The 16,791-nt window shown below is 54.3% G+C and overlaps 1 protein-coding gene across 1 annotated transcript in view; it reads right to left on the bottom strand.

The window, feature by feature from the left end:
* Positions 1–4,041: 4,041 nt before the first annotated feature.
* The window catches only part of Tmem38a (transmembrane protein 38A), a 16,862-nt gene continuing 4,112 nt past the window's right edge, over positions 4,042–16,791 (bottom strand). Inside the window, exons 2-6 of the mRNA XM_028893492.1 lie at positions 11,249–11,405; positions 10,875–11,059; positions 9,240–9,327; positions 6,560–6,677; positions 4,042–5,382 (exon numbers count right to left, since the gene is read on the bottom strand). Coding sequence (XP_028749325.1) covers positions 5,158–5,382; positions 6,560–6,677; positions 9,240–9,327; positions 10,875–11,059; positions 11,249–11,405 — 773 coding nt within the window. The 3' untranslated portion in view covers positions 4,042–5,157. The remainder of the gene's footprint in view (positions 5,383–6,559; positions 6,678–9,239; positions 9,328–10,874; positions 11,060–11,248; positions 11,406–16,791) is intronic.

Raw genomic sequence — 16,791 nt, 5'->3', positions numbered from 1 at the left:
CGCTCACATCTTGCTGTGGCACAGACAAGCACACATATGCTATGCACCTCACAAAAACAAATACAATTTTAATTTAAAAAAAACTTTAAAGAATTCAAAGCTAGCCTGGGCTAGTTAGCAAACCCTTCATCCAAACTAAAAGCAAGAAGAGAGGTGGGGATGCGGTGTGGGGTACCCATGCTCATCCTGTGTGAGTCCCTAGGTTCTATTCCCAAGAAGCCAAGGAGAGAGAGAGAGAGAGAGAGAGAGAGAGAGAGAGAGAGAGAGAAGAAAGGAAGGAAAGAAGGAAGGAAGGAAGGAAGGAAGGAAGGAAGGAAGGAAGGAAGGAAGGAAGGAAGGAAGGAAGGAAGGAAGGAAGAGGGGAAGAAGGAGAGGTGGGTCAGTGATTAAGAACACACTGGCTGCTCTTGCACAGGACCTAGGTTCCATTCCCAGCACCTACATGGAGGTTCACAACTATCTGTAATTCCAGTTCCAGGGGAATCCAACGCCCTCTTCTGGCCACTGCAGGCACTGCATGCACATGGTACACAGACACACTTGGGCAAAACACCCATATACATTTAAAATTTTTTCTTTTTGTTTTTTTGAGACAAGATTTCTCTGTGTAGCCCTGGCTGTCCTGGAACTTTCTTTGCAGACCAGGCTGGCCTTGAACTCACAGACATCCGCCTACCTCTGCCTCCCAAGTGCTGGGATTAAAGGTGTGCACTACCACCACCTTAAAAAAAATTTTTTTTTAAGAAAGAAAAAGGGATCACCCTCCAGCTACTTTCCGAGCAGGCTTTAGTAATTACAGGGTAATGTGTCTTTAAAAAAAGACATTTGATTGGGCAGTGGTGACGCACACCTTTAATCCCAGCACTCAGGAGGCAGGTGGATCTCTGTAAATTCGAGGCCAGCGTAGTTTACATAATGAGCCCCAGGACAGCCAGGACTGTTACACAGAGAAACTCTGTCTTGAAATAAAAAATGATATCAGAATTTATTTTATTTTATGTGTATTTTGCCTACAAGCATCTGCGTTCCATATGCATGCAGTACCTGAGGAGACCAGAAGAGGGAGCCAGATCCTTTAGAACTGGAGTTAGGGATGGTGTACACACACACACACACACACACACACTCACACACGCACGCACGCACGCACGCACACGCACACGCACACGCACACGCACACGCACACGCACACACACACACACCACTATCCAGTCTAGGAGTTAGCAACTCTTTTCTAGAAAGGATCAAAAAAAATTTTTTTTCAACTGTTCGGGAGGTTGCAACCCTGATGTGACAAGGAAGAACAGCTACAGATGCGGTGCAAAAGTCAGGGGCCATGCAGCAATAAAACTTTATTTAAAGACACAGTGAGAGGCCATGTTTGTTTGTTAAGGAGGTGAGGGCAGAACCTGGGCTCCACATATGCTGAGTTTGTGCTGGGATGGTATGTGGGGTACCTGGGCTCAGTGGCCCTTATGCTTGGCAGGCGGCGCCCCCAGGCGTGGGAGCCAGGTTGGGCTTGTGTTTTATGGAGCCTTTCCCTGTTTGAGCATTTTCGTTTGCCTAGGAGTTCACCCAGTTCATGCCAGGTCTGAGCAAAGCCATGACGCCTGCCAGGACCCACCAACACCCTCTGTTTGACCTCTGACTTCTCTGCTGGCTTCCATCAGCTCAATTAGATGTTGGTTTCCTTTGCTAATTGAGCTGGGGCTTTTCCCAGCGCCCCAGGCGGACGCCAGCCCAGAAATCCCACTGTAAACGCGGTCCGCCCACGCGTGCGGTGGCTGCTGGAAGGAGGCCTGGGAATCCGGAGAGGAGCCAGTGTGTGCTGGGCTGGTGCCAAACTAAGTCCTCCTTGATCGTCTTTAAAGAGAATCAGAGTGCACACCGGTAGTCCCAGCCCGTGGAGGCAGCGGCAGGTCTACAAGGAGACACATCTTAAAATAAAAATCAGAAGAACTTGGAGGACATTCTGTGCCGTGAAATAGGACGGTGCAGGGAAATACTACAGAATCCTAGGACGTCGCTAGAGCCACCAAACACGGAAAGTAGAAAGTGGGTAGAGGCCGGGGGCGCGGGAGGGCGGGGCTCTGCTGCAGGACACTAGCTGAGCATGCGCAGGTCCAGGGTTCCATTCCACACCTTAACAGAAAAAGAGTTGTGGAAATGGAGGCGGTGAGGGCTGGACACGAGTGCGCGTAGTGAGTGGTCCTACACACGTGGCCAGCCTTGTCTACACAGTGTTCCAGGCTAGCCAGGGCTACACAGTGAGGCACTTTCTTAAAAAAATAAAATAAATATCAGATGCTGAGCATGGTAGTTCACGCCTGTAATCCCAGCACTCGGGAGGTAGAGGCAGGTGGATCTCTGTGAGTTCGAGGCCAGCCTGGTCTACAGAGTGCGTTCCAGGACAGCCAAGTTACACAGAGAAACCCTGTCTCGAAACAAACAGACAATCAAAAACAACAATAAATCAAATCAGTTTGTCACAGTGCTTCACAGTATGAACTTCTGTCTTTCAGTGTCTGTATGATGGTATAGATGGAGCCCAGGGCCTTGTGTGTGTTAGACAGGGCTCCACCCTGACCACGCCCCCAGCCCCTCACTGGGGGATTCTAGACAGGGCTACACCCTGACCACGCCCCCAGCCCTCACTGGGGATTCAAGGCGGAGCTCCACCCTGACCACGCCCCCAGCCCTCACTGGGGATTCTAGGCGGGGCTCCACCCCTGACCACGCCCCCAGCCCCTCACTGAGGATCCTAGGCGGGGCTCCACCCCTGACCACGCCCCCAGCCCCTCACTGGGGATTCTAGGCGGGGGCTCCACCCTGACCACGCCCCCAGCCCCTCACTGGGGGATTCTAGGCAGGGGCTCCACCCCTGACCACGCCCCCAGCCCCTCACTGGGGGATTCTAGGCGGGGCTCCACCCCTGAGCCACGCCCCCAGCCCCTCACTGGGGATTCTAGGCGGGGGCTCCGCCCCTGAGCCACGCCCCCAGCCCCTCACTGGGGATTCTAGGCGGGGCTCCACCCTGACCACGCCCCCAGCCCCTCACTGGGGATTCTAGGCGGGGGCTCCACCCCTGACCACGCCCCCAGCCCCTCACTGAGGATCCTAGGCGGGGCTCCACCCCTGACCACGCCCCCAGCCCCTCACTGGGGATTCTAGGCGGGGCTCCACCCTGACCACGCCCCCAGCCCCTCACTGGGGATCCTGGGGGGGGGGGGCTCCACCATTAAGTTTTTGCTCCAGTGCTGTTAAACAGAATTTTTTAATGATATAAAGAACCCTGTTCTCAATATCAGACAATAGAAGCTACCAAGCTGGAATCCTTCTGCTAAAATTAACCTGAACTTAAGGCCCGGCTGTCAGAGTTCTGGCACCTGTTCCTGGACACCACAGCAGCCGGTCTTGGCAACGATCCCTGACCACAGGCCAGCCAGTGCCTATCACGCCTCCTTCCCAAAATAGTCTGGGAGGCTCTGTATTTCCATCCCGTCTATCCGGTCAGAATCCGAGATCCCCGCGCCTTGGGCTGGAGGGCGGAAGGCCGCTCCCCTGTAATCTCCCAGCTGCTCTGGGAGCCGAGCCAGGGCCAGAGCCGCTGCGGTTTATACACAGGTTCTGCCGTCCTGACACGGACTGCCAAGGGCTGAGGACTCTCCTGCCTCCGCATTTCAGCTACTGTGAGGAGCCGGGATCACCAGGACCCCTTTGGGCGCCTTCCTGAAAGTGCAACCGGCCATGCTAACCCCACCCCTCCTCTCCCCTCCCCGCCCCTCTCTCCCTCCTCACGTCCTTCCTTCCTCTTCGCTGTCACTCAGGTAGCTCAGCCTGGCTTGGAACTGGTGATCCTCCTGCCTCAGCTTCCTGCGTGCTGGGGTGACAGGTGTGAACCTTCCCGCTGTCTTTGAGAAGTCGGGTGTGCTTGACCCCCACCTCCTGCTTCCGATCCACCTCCCACCCCCGGAGGCCCCAGCCCCGCAGGAACAGACCCACCGCATCCCTACATTTTGAGCCGAATAAAGCAAACAAGCCTGGTTCACTGGCACCACATTTATTGGCTTATCACTCGCACTGAGCTTTGATTGACACCAGGAGGATGAAACCCAGGGGCTTCCAGCTTCAGGCCCTACCCTACCTGGGTGGGGGCAATGCCGTGAGAAGGCGCTTTCTCAGCAGACTGGGTACTCACAGGAGCCTGAGCCCAGCCTGGCCCCACACTCACCTCTCAGACCTTCTGGTGACTCTGTACAAGGCCTGCTCCTCTCCAGCAGCAGCATAGCACTGTACACGGAGCAGGTGTGGATCATGTTTGTTGAATGACTGAATGAACAATGTTGATCCGGCATGAGGGACCCCTGATGTGTCCAGGGCCCAACTGTGAGCACTCAAGGCGGTTGACTCTTTACACTCTGCCCTGCATGCAGGTGGCTACACTTCTTTTGCCTGTGGGCAGCTGGAAACCCAAGCTCTGCTTCCTAGCAGCCCTGGATGTATCCGCTCAGCTGAGTAACTGGTGAGACCTTCTGGGCCCAAACACAAACAGCCTGAGGTACAAAGCATCCGCCACGGTCCTTCACGCAGGCTCCCTGGCCATAGCATGCTGCTTAGGAGACTTCTGACATTATCTACCCTCTGTACACAGGAGGACCCGGGGTCTCCGCGCTACTGAGAGGAAGCTAGAGGTTCAGAGAAGGAGGCAATTTACCCCAAGATGCCCAGAAGGAGTCACAAAATTCTAGGGCGGTCCTGGGAGGGACAGGACGTGAGAACCCCAGCACCTGGATCTCCGGAGGAACTCAGGAAACTGAGTCTCCACGTGGGCTTTAAATTCTTTTGGTTACAAGATATAATTTGAAAGAACAAAGAAAACCAAGAATCTACTGGCCAGGGCTCTGCTGTGGGTGCCGTGAGGATGGGTGACCCCGAAGGCTGTGACGTCATGAGAGGTCTGGCAGGAAGCAGGGCTTCTCACTCCTACCCACCTCCTCCACCCTCATCAGCCCTGGGAGTGGCTGCTGACCCCAAATTGCAGCTAGGGAAGTCGAGGCTGGTGGAGGGGAACTCTGAGCCCTGGATGCCCCTAAGTTCTGAGGTTCCCTGAGTCCATACCCTTCTCCCCAACACCCCGTGGATGCCTGGGTCCACCCCCTAATCCGCCTTCTTGGTCTTCTTCTTCCTGGAGCCTTCGCTCAGCTCCTCCCTGGCCTTGGCAGGCAGGCCCGAGTGCTGGGTGCCCGGCCCGCCGCCATGTGGTGCTCCATGGTTGTCATGGTGATGGTCACCTCCCCAAGCTGCCCCAAACAGCACCGGGCAGATGTAGCCTTCCAGGACATCAAATGGAGAACTGTGGGAGTGTGTGGCCGTCAGGAACACCTGCAGGGGAGCCCGAGGAACACAACGATGGGGGAGAAAGCAAAGGAGCCGTGAGAAAGGAGTGGTCCAGCCCCAGCCCTCTGCTTCCCACACCTCCAAGTCCATGAGCCCCCTTCCTGGAGTCTTGGGAGACCCGACTCCCGGTGTCCAAGCCTGGATAGTCCAGGGATGCTGAGACCAGTGGTCACCCACCCCAACAGGACCTCCCAACACCTGCACTTGGGTGTTACATTTTGTTGTTATTGAGTCAGAGTATCATTGTAGCCCAGGCTAGCCTCCTACTTACTGTACAGCCATGTAGGGCCATGAGAGATAGGTATCTCATTCCATCGTGTGGGAATATAGAGGGTGTCAATCATCTGAAGCTGGGAAGAGTCCCTCGCAGAATCCCGCCCCCCCCCTGCCACTGTACCCCTCCCCCACCATCCTGGCCATCACCCTCCAGAACTCTGAACAACGATTTCGTCTTTTCTCCCTCCCTTCTTCCCCACACACTCTGCCCTCTTTTCTCTTCCATCCTCTCTCCACACTTGTTTGTTTGCTTGCTTTTAGTTTGTGTTATATTTTGACACAGGGTCTTACGTAGCCCAGGCTAGTCCCAAACTTGCTGTGTAGCTGAAGATGACCTTGAACTCCCGATCCTGGGCTCACTTCCCTGCTACAGGGCCCGGGGTGGGGTAGGGAGGTTGTTTTGGTTTTATGAGACAGAATGTCACTATGTAACCCTAGCTAGCCTGGAACTTACTACATAGCCCAGGCTGGCCTCAAATTCACGTCGATCCTCCTGCCTCAGCCTCCATATCTGGGCTCATCCCTTTCCAAGGCTATGTTCTTCTCCAGGGATGGACCATCCCTAGGCAGGGCCTTCTATGCTTGGGGAGCTGGGGACAACATTCTCCAGCCCTGCGGAAGGACAGGGAAGGCCCAAGCCCCTTCTGGGTGTTCGATCAGTTACAGTGGAGCCTACGGGTCACACTCACAGTGACTTCCGGCTTCCTGTCCCATGGCCTCCCATGCAGGCCACCAGCACGCCCAGCCTACACCCCCAAGGCCCATTCTCTTCCTCATCCCTCAACCTCCCAGTGAGTTTCTCCTGTCTGTCTCCTGTGGACCCTGTACCCTGGGGGTGTCCAAGCTCCCGCACCCCATCTCAGGGCCGTGGAGGTCACAGGCTTACCTTACATGACACCATGAACATGGTGAAGACGAAGATGAGGCTGGCCTTGGACACCGGGAGCCAGCGGGTCTGCTGCAGGGTGAACAGGACGGCTCCGTACAGGCTGGCCTTGGTGGGGCTGGGGGGAGACATGGGTCACTGTGGTCCGCTCTCAGCCTGGGCTGCATTTGATGCTCAGCAGAGGCGCAGCGGCCAGGAGCACTGGCCAGCAGGCGACTGGTGTCGGCTTGCCAGAGAGCATTTTAGTTCATGTTGGGTTGGGACAGCTAGGGCGTCTCGGGACGATGGAAGGTGGGGAGTTGGGGGTGGGGGCTATGCTGGGGGAAGATCTCAGCCAGTGAGGAATTCACAGGGTGGTGACATGCGGTCAGAGAAATAAAAAAGTCTGTGACCAAATCAGGGTGCCAGCCATTTTAGCCTCTTCTCTATGGCAAGCCCTGACTTCCCAAGGTTGTAAAATAAAAGGCTTCTCTCTCCTGAGCCCCCAGGGCTCTTATTATTATGAAGTGAGGGCCACCGTTTCTGACAGAAAGATCTGTGCTGTCCCCGGAGCTGAGTTTCTGTCCCTCCTGACCCACACCCTTCTCCTGCTCCCACCCTGTGTCTCGCTGCCTCTGTCAATCACCCAGGCAAGCACAGCTTCCATGTAGGAAGCTGATTTCTCCTTCCACCATGTAGGGCCTAGGGACTGAACTCTTCTACCATCAGGCTTGGCGGCAAGCTCCTTTACCCACTGAGCCAGCTCGCAGGCCCTGCACCTTATTTTTGAGGCAGTCTCTCCCTCCCCCAACCTGGAGTCCTCCAGTGCTGCTAGGTGGGCTGGCAGTGAGCCGAGGGCACACTGTCCCTGTCTTCCCAGCTGTGGTTCCATGAAACGCCCCCATTCTGGAGGCTGAGGAAGTGTAGCCTTGGGGGAGGAAGTGCTGGGGCTGGCTTGGAGATCCGAGGGCCTCGCCCTCCTCTGTTTCTTGCCATTCCAGATGCGGGCCCTGAGCTCCTGCTCTGGCCGCCACACTGCCGCTTGTTACCAGGTCCTCCCGCCACGACAGACTCGGCCCTCGGGAACCTAAGCTCAGATGAATGGCGTGGTAGTGGTGTTTGGTGCTAAGACCCCAGCACCGGGTGACAGGTGTGCTGCCCACCTGGCTTCTCACACCAGCACCGGGTGACCGATGGTGTGGGTGACGGACCCTGATACTGGTGAATCTTTTTTTTTTTCCAAGACAGGTTCTCACTGTGTAGCTCTGGCTGGCTGGAACTCACAGAGATCCTCCTGCCTCTGCCTCCCAGTGCTGGGATTAAAGGCATGTGCCACTTTGCCTGGATTAGAAATGGTAACTCTTGTCAATTTGACATGACCTAAAAATCAGCCTGGCAGTGGTGGTGGTGGCATCACACGCCTTTAATTCCAGCACTCGGGAGGCAGAGGCAGGCAGATCTCTGAGAGTTTGAGGCCAGCCTGGGCTACAGGGTGAGTTCTGGGACAGCCAGGGCTACACAGAGAAACCCTGTCTCAAAAAAAAAAAAAAAAAAAAAAAAAAGCCGGGCGGTAGTGGCGCACACCTTTAATCCCAGCACTCAGGAGGCAGAGCCAGGTGGATCACTGTGAGTTCAAGGCCAGCCTGGTCTACAGAGCAAGATCCAGGACAGGCTCAAAAACTATACAGCGAAACCCTATCTCAAAAAAAAACAACAATAATAAACAAACGAAAAAACAAACAAACAAAAAAATCCACCCAGAGGCAAATCTCTGGGAGGGATTATCCAGGGAAGAGCCCTGCCGAGTGTGGGTGGCCCCAGTGCACCGTCTGGGACTGGGTGTGGAGAAGCCAGCTGAGGGCACTCCTGAGGGTGGGATATGAACTGCTGTCTCTCGCTGGACTTTGATGCTTCCCTGCCTTGGCAGACTGAACCCCTAAACTGCAAGCCTAAGCCACTCGCTCCTGAATTGCTCCTGTCTGTCAAGTATGGTGTCACAGCAATAAGGAAAGCCACCGAGGCACCGCTAAGCCCTTGAACGCTGGGGGTGGAGAGTGCTGTGGCCGCCTGTCGCCCCTCATAATCATGTGATCTTGGTGGCTGTGGGGTCTGAGTGCGGTGGGTTCCATCTGCTCAGCAGGCACTGGAAGCTAAGGCCACCGTGCACAGGGCTAAGGAGGCGTGCGGGAGAAGAAAACCCCTGGGCAGTGAGCAGAGGTGCTGGCATGGCGGGGAGAGGTGAGTCCTGCAGGCTGCCGCCCCAGCGATGAAGAGGTAGGGGTTAGGGAGATGACTCCGCGGCCAGCTGGGCAGCGAGCCCGGGCATATCAAGGACTGGGGGGTTGACTGAGAGACCCCGCCTCAAAGAATATGGTGGGAAGCAACTGAGGATGATCCCAGCATAACCCGAGGTCTCTACATGTACCCCTCACACACGTACACATGACCACATACATGCACACCACAGACACACAGGAAAGTGGAGAAAAGAACAAATAAGTGGATGAAAGAAAAAAGGATGTACTAGGTCCAGGCTCTGGGAGGAGGGTCTTTTGTAGCCAGAAAACTCCTACTCACTCTTCAAAACCCCAGTCAAATATCACTTCTTTGCAGAAGTTCTTCCTGTCCTCACCCCAGCAGTATCTCCAGATGATTAATAGCGCAGGGTCAGGCAAGGAGGGACAGAGGCCAGGGTACTCACAAGGACATGTGCAGGATTTCATTGGTCTCTGGCTTCCAGACTCCTCGAAGCAGCTGCTCCAGGTTGGACAGGAGGGCGACACCAGAGCCTGTGGGGGGCAGGGCACTGCTGAGCTGGCTGGACGCCCTGACAGCCGGCTTCCTTCCAGCCACAGTCCCAGGAAACACAGGCCCTTCCCGGGCTGGGGATTAGCTCAGTGGGAGAGCGCTTGCCTAGCAAGCGCAGGGCCCTGGGTTCGGTGGGGACCATCCATTACAAGTGGGGAGGACCATCCATTACAGGCGGGGAGGATCATCCATTACAGGTGGGGAGGACTACTATTACAGGTGGGGAGGACTACCTATTACAGGTGGGGAGGACTACTATTACAGGTGGGGAGGACCATCCATTACAGGTGGGGAGGACTACTATTACAGGTGGGGAGGACTACCTATTACAGGTGGGGAGGACTACTATTACAGGTGGGGAGGACCATCCATTACAGGTGGGGAGGACTACTATTACAGGTGGGGAGGACTACTATTACAGGTGGGGAGGAGTTTTCATTACAGGTGGGGAGGACTTTTCATTACAGGTGGGGAGGACTTTTCACTACAGGTGGGGAGGACTTTTCATTACAGGTGGGGAGGACGGTCTATTATAGGTTGGAAATGAGGCTTGCAACAAAGCCTTCTCCAGGTTCACACGGCACAGTCAGGACAAACCAGCAAGAAGCAATTGGATGTGTCCCCTCCTTCAAGGGACTGTCTTGAGTCTCACTGTGTTGCCCAGGCTGGCCCGGGACTCCTAATCCTCCCTGGCTCAGCCTCACGAATGCTGGGATGACAGGAGCCCATCCCATGCCCAGCCGGCTGCTGTGATCTTATTTATTGAAAAAAAAATTAATAATTCTTTTTTCATAATTTTATTATTTGTCTGTTTATTTGTGTAAGGGGGTGTCAGCATGCCACAGCTCTAATGCAGAGGTCAGAGGACAACTCATGGAGTGAGTTCTCTCTTTCCACCCTGTGGGATCCAAGGACTGAACGCAGCTCATTTGGTGGTGATCATCGTTACCTACTGAGCCATCCTGCCAGCCCCTACAAATTTTTCAAAATTACATTTATCTAGGTATGGTGATGTACACCTTTAACCAGCTCTTGAGAGGCAGAGGCAGGAAGATCTCTGAGTTCAAGGCCAGCCTGGTCTACACAGAGAGACTCTCTCTGAAAAAAAAAATGTTACATTTTATTTATACTGTTTGTGGTAGTGCGGAGTGTGTCCCTGTGCATGCGCACACCATGACACGTGTGTGTGTGGAGGTCAGGGGACAACTTGAAAAAGCTGGTTCTGTCCTTCCACTGTGTGGGTTCTGGGGATCAAACTCAGGTCATGGGGTCGGCTTCGAGCGCTCCTCCCCGCTAAGCCATCTTGCCGGCCCCTATTGTCATTCATCGTTTTTGTGTATGGTGTGTACGGTGTCCATGTGGTGGGCACTGAACAACTTGTGGGAATCGGTTCTCTCCTGTGGGGGCCACAGGGATCAAACTACGTCACCAGACTTTGGCCGCAAGCTCCTTTACCCAATGAGCCATCTCATTGGCCCCCTGCGGTGATTTTTTTTTTTTAAATCTCCCTCGTCACAATTCTGCTTACCTTTGACCCACCCGGTGGCGATCATGATGAACCATCCGTGGTGGTAGTGGTGGTGTGCGTGATGGATGCCCACGGCGATCTTTCGGACCCTCACCACCTCCTTCATAGCCACAAAGATGAGTTTCACCGGCAGGAAGCAGACGCATTTGTAGAAGAGGTCCAAGGGACAGAAGAAAATCAAGTACCTTTGAGGACAGAAGGCCCACGGTCAGGGGGAAGGGCGGCCCAGTGGGAAACCCAGAGGAGGGCAGTGGGGATGCTGGCGCTGTGCAGACTGCGACTGGGGTCTTTGCCCCTTCAACCTCCCGCTCTCCTGGTGCTGGAGTCCCCCCTTGGCCCCAGGCTCAGCCTTTCTGCGGCCTCCAGGTGCTTACCACACTGCAGAGGCCAGCAGGATACTGGAGCTGTTGCTGAAGTAGTCGATGATGGGCTCCCCGAGGAGCAGGTCGGCCAGGATGTAACTCCCGAAACAGTGCAACATGGCACACAGCCAGGACGCCACCGGGTGGCGCCGCGACAGCTCCACAGCTCCTGCGAGGCACGCGAATTCCTGTGGTCACTGGAAGAGGTGACCACAGGAGCATGCCAGACCTGCACGCATGCTGCCCCTTTTCAACCCCCTGGGGGCTGAAGATTAAACCCAGAGCTTCCCATGTGCTCATCGGGCGCTGGGACGGAAGCCTGCTGCATGCTGAATGTGAGCTCTGGCACTAAGGTCGGGAAGAGGCAGTGGCGATTCACCTGTGCCCGTTGAGGAAGCAATCTTAGGTCTCAGACGGGGTGAGGCATTTATAGGAAAAACTCATTTAGTCTCATCAGGGGCCACTAGGCTGGTAAAGGAGCTTGCCACCATCCCAGGACTTATGTGGTGGAGGGAGACCTGACCCCTGAGCACACAAAAATAAAACTAGCCGAGCATGGTGGCCACGACTTAGGCGGATCTGTGAGTTCAAGGCCAGCCTGGTCTACAGAGTGAGTTCCAGGACAGCCAGGGCTACACAGAGAAACCCTGTCTCAAATAAGTAAACAAATGATAAATAAATAAATAATTATAATATTTGTAAATCTCCAGAGTCTTCGTTAATGGTTAGGCTCCATCTTTATGTTGATATTGTCCCCAAGTCATAAAGCCACACCCCAGAGTCACCACTGGGCATCTCCTGGTGTGATTGCTTATCATGAGACACCTTCCCTCTCCAACCAGTTTCATTTGGGGGGAACATCTTTAGGACAAAGCTGTCACTCAGCAGCTGGATGCTCCACCGACAGGGGCCTTGTGACTGTCTGGATGCATCTGACCCCCAAGGTTCACGGATTGGGAAACTGGTCCCCAAGGTGTTAGGGTTAGAGGTGGGTGTAGGGCATGGTAATTAGGTCCGGGGGTGCCAAGGGTAGCCTGCTGGAGTTTTGTCCCTGGGAGAATGTGGTTTTAAAGGCACAGCGGGGCTGGGACTGAGTTGGTAGAGAGCTTGTAGCTCCGTCACCTGCCTAGTGCGCTGGAACCCTGGGTTCCACACATAGCACCACAGAAACTCGGTGTGGTTGATGCAGGCAGGAGGGGAAAGAGGAGAATCATAAGTTTAAGGTTATCCCTCACTACAGGGGACATTCTAGGCTAGCCTGGGGTACATGAGACCCTGTCTCAAAGAATAAAAAAAAAAAAAAAAGGAACCCTGGCCAGGGTGGCCCTGAATTGGTGGCTGCTGGCCTTCACCACTCTGCTTTTCCCATGAGTATCTGCTGCACTGGTGTGTTCCACAAGACCAAACAGGGAAATCCCCCTTCTAAACTTTCAGGCTTCAGACCTGAGCCAATCCAACCTTTAGTTTCCTCCAGGGCTGGGGATGGAGCCCAGGGCTTCCCACTGAGCCACAGCCTCGGCCCCCAAACCTATTTTCTCTTCGTCAGTAAAAAGATCTGTGTATTGTTACCGCAGTGGAACTCAGTGAGACGGCTCTGTGTAGATAGATCAATTGCCTCCAAGTCTGATGACCCGAGTTCAATCCCCAGCACCCACACGGTAGAGAACAGACTTCCCGAGTTGTCATTGGACCTACACTTACCTCCTATGGCACATGCTCTACACACACACACACGCACGCACACGCACACGCACGCACGCACGCACGCACAAACACATACACATATATAATAAATAAGTTCAAACAGACAAAATAATTTCAAAACAGACAAATACAACCCTCAAATAACGCCACTCGGTGTGGACATGGCAAGGTAAATGATGCAATCTTTTCCTAATGGCCTCAAATATCGACCAGGACAGGGAGATGCTGTGCCAGAGTGAGGACTGGAATTCAGATCCTTAGAGCCCATGAGACCCAGACGCTGTGAGGTGGCTCAACAGGAACAGGGCTCAGTACTGAGCCGGATTATGGGATACACATGGTGAGAGGAATGAGCCGACTCCCACTCCGTGTTCTCTGGGTCATGTATGCAACAAGTGTGCATGCGTGCGCGCGCGCACACACACACACACACACACATCCATGTACTCTAAAGAACACACAAAACAACCAGCCTTGTCAAGTGCCCCCCTATGTACTTATAATCCAATAATCCAGCTATTTGGGACACAAAGAGAGGAGGGAAAGGAGGAGGGAGAGGGGAGGGGCGGGGAGGAGGGGAGGGAGGGAGGGAGGGGAAAGAACATCTATTTAAAGCACTGCCTCCCCAGCAGTGATCCCAGGAGCAGCTGGTAGGTCCACAGGGCCAGGGCTGCTGAAGCCTCCCTCCTGCCACAGAAACAGACACTTGCATGTGCTCCTAAAAATAGCTGCCAGGGGCAGTCTGATTCCAGGGTGTTTCTTGTGCCCTTTGGGACCACCCCAGAGACAGTGCTGAAGGGGAGGGAGGGGCCGGGGTTCCAGTGTACGACACTGACGAACAAGCAACAGGCTTTGCTTCATTAGCACCTCCTGTAAAGTCCCATGTCCCCTTCCGGCCTGAGTAAGTGTCTGCCGCCAGCCTCCAGCCAGCCGCTTTCTTTGGTTGTCAAAAGGCAGAGGGATGAGTTTATATAGCTCTCAAAATGTAATGCTTCACCCCGTTATCTGTATTTATTTTTAAAAGATTTATTGTATGTGTCAGAGTGTTTGCCTGCATGTGTGTCTGTCTGGGCACCACGCAGTGCAGTACCTGCCGAGGCCTGAAGAGGGCGTGAGGTCCCTTGGAGCGGGAGTCACAGATGGTTGTGAGGGACCCTGGATCCTTAGCAGGAGCAGCCAGTACTCCTAACTGCTGAGCCACGCCCTGTTTTTGTATTTATTTTGACATGGCGCCTCACTCTACTCAGGCTAGCCTTTAATTTGCCATCCTCCTGCCTCAGCCTCTCCACTGCTGAGATGACAGGCTTCAGAACCTGGAGAAGCCCAGGCTCCCTGGCTCTCTCAAAGGTTGCCTACCAGGACTAAAAGAAATTGCTTAGCCCTTAGCAATTATGCCAGAGATATTCTGGGGCCTAGAATGAAACTGAAATATCTGGGGGGTGGAAATTTCACACACTAGTCTTAAATCCACCCACCATGATCTCGTGGAACAGCCTAGCAGTAGAACCCCTGCCTAGACTCCCAGTGAGGGGCTGGGGGCGTGGTCAGGGGTGGAGCCCCGCCTAGAATCCCCAGTGAGGGGCTGGGGGCGTGGCTCAGGGGTGGAGCCCCGCCTAGAATCCCCAGTGAGGGGCTGGGGGCGTGGCTCAGGGGTGGAGCCCTGCCTAGAATCCCCAGTGAGGGGCTGGGGGCGTGGCTCAGGGGTGGAGCCCCTGTCTAGAATCCCCAGTGAGGGGGGGCGTGGCTCAGGGGTGGAGCCCCGCCTAGAATCCCCAGTGAGGGGCTGGGGGCGTGGTCAGGGTGGAGCCCCTGCCTAGAGTCCCCAGTGAGGGGCTGGGTCTTGGGTCGGTTGAAGATCCCTGTCCAGAATCCCCTAGGGTCTCCTTCTGGCACTGAAGATTAATGGTGGGGGAGGTCCGTGGGGAAACTAGAAATTGCCCTCTTTTGTCTTTTTTTGGTGCTAGGACTTGCACACGCTTAGTGTAGCATATCTCAGGAGCCATAGCCAAAGTCCCAAAATTTTGTACTTTTCAGCTTAATTTTGTTGTGACCCTAAAGCTGGCCTAAAAAACACAAAACAAACAAACAAAAAACCTGGCCTCTTAATTGGTGCTGTAGTTCAGGGGGCAGAGGACGGTCTAGCATGCCTGAAGGCCTGTATTCCATCACCGGCACACCAGGAAACAGGCGTGGTGGCATAGGCCTGGATTCACAGCACTCAGGATTCAAGAGGATCATGAGTTTGAGGCCAGTCTGGGCTACATAGTGAGACCTAAAAACAAACAAACAAACAAAAAAAAAAGTTGTCTGTTACTGTTGGGCATGTCTGCAGTCCTGGCCCTTGGAGATGGAGGCAGAAGAATCAGGAGTTGGAGGTCATCTTTAGCTGCATAGCAAGTTTAGTCCAGCCTGAGCTACGTAAGACCAGTTTAGTTCAAAGAACTGAAGCCTGGTGCCAAGGGCAGAGCTCCGTTGGTAAAGTGCTCTCCTAAGAGGCACACAGCCTTGGGTTCCACCTGCAGCACAAGGGCTGTGGGGGGCACCTGTCATCCCAGCACAGGGGTGGGGGTGGGGGGACACCTGTCATCCCGGCACAGGGGTGGGGGTGGGGGGACACCTGTCATCCCGGCACAGGGGTGGGGGGAGTCCTCGCATTCACAAGCAGCCCTGACCTATTTTAGTTCCTCCCTTCTAGAAACCCCATCCCCTTAAGTGGATCAAGCTCTTCTGGGCAGTTCTGGTTCAGCCCAGTGTCCTGCATCTCTAAGCACGCTGAGCTTTCTTGCAAAAGAACTCTCTGGAAAGCCTGGCCCAGAAAACACCAGTACCTCCGTGTTCTTCTAGAGCTTCCCAAATGAACGGAACCACTTCTTACAGATGCCTCAGATGCCCCAAATCCAGATCTCCATACAGAGGGCAACCGGGCCCACGTCACAGACCGGCAAGAGGAAATGCATGGAGGCCACGGGGCCAGTTTGACGGTTGAGTTAGTCCAGGCAGACGGGCCCCGCCTCAGATGCCCTCCCTTGTCCCTTTTGTTTCATGTGTGTGTGTGTGTGTGTGTGTGTGTGTGTGTGTGTGTGTATTGAGCATGCCTGTTTGAATGGCAGGGGCCCGACACAGTGCACATGCAGGGGCTTTTTGCATGTGTGTCTGTGCACATGTGTGTGCACATGTGTGTGCACATGTGTGCACATGTGTGTCTGTGCACATGTGTGTCTGTGCACATATGTGTCTGTGCACATATGTGTCTGTGCACATTTGTGTGTGTCTGTGCACATATGTGTGTCTGTGCACATGTGTGTCTCTGTGCACATGTGTGTCTCTGTACACATGGAGCCAGCTTGTCCTGAGGACCCAGTCTCTGCCTCCCAAATAGCTCACCATCTTTTTTATTGTTTGGTGGGAGTGTGTGTGTGTGGGGGGGGGTCAAGACAGGACCTCACTATACAGCTCTGGCTGTCCTGGAACTCGCTATGTAGACCAGGCTGGCCTCAGACTTTCAGAGCTCTGCTTGCTTTTGTATCCTGAGTGTTGGGTCCGCAGGCTGACCTGAAGTTGCCCTATCCTGGAACTGCTTCGGTGTGCGCCACCAGTTGAGAAAGAGGCTTGATATGTAGCCCAGGTTGGCCTACACTAAGGCTCAGTCTTGTTTGCCGAAATGACAGGTTCATACGTGTTGCCTGGCAGGTCAGCAGCCACCTTGCTTTCCTAAGGGAAGGGTGAAGAGAGTAGTTCTTGCAGCCTAATCCATTGTTCTGGGAGTCACAGGACCTGGATATGAGTCTAAGTGCCATGGGACTTGCAGGTTCACTGCATATTAATCATATTAGTTTGCTTCAACCCTCTAC

The sequence above is a fragment of the Peromyscus leucopus genome, chromosome 17 (genome assembly GCF_004664715.2).
Source record: "Peromyscus leucopus breed LL Stock chromosome 17, UCI_PerLeu_2.1, whole genome shotgun sequence".
NCBI lineage: Eukaryota > Metazoa > Chordata > Mammalia > Rodentia > Cricetidae > Peromyscus > Peromyscus leucopus.
This window is presented reverse-complemented; position numbering and strand designations above follow the sequence as displayed.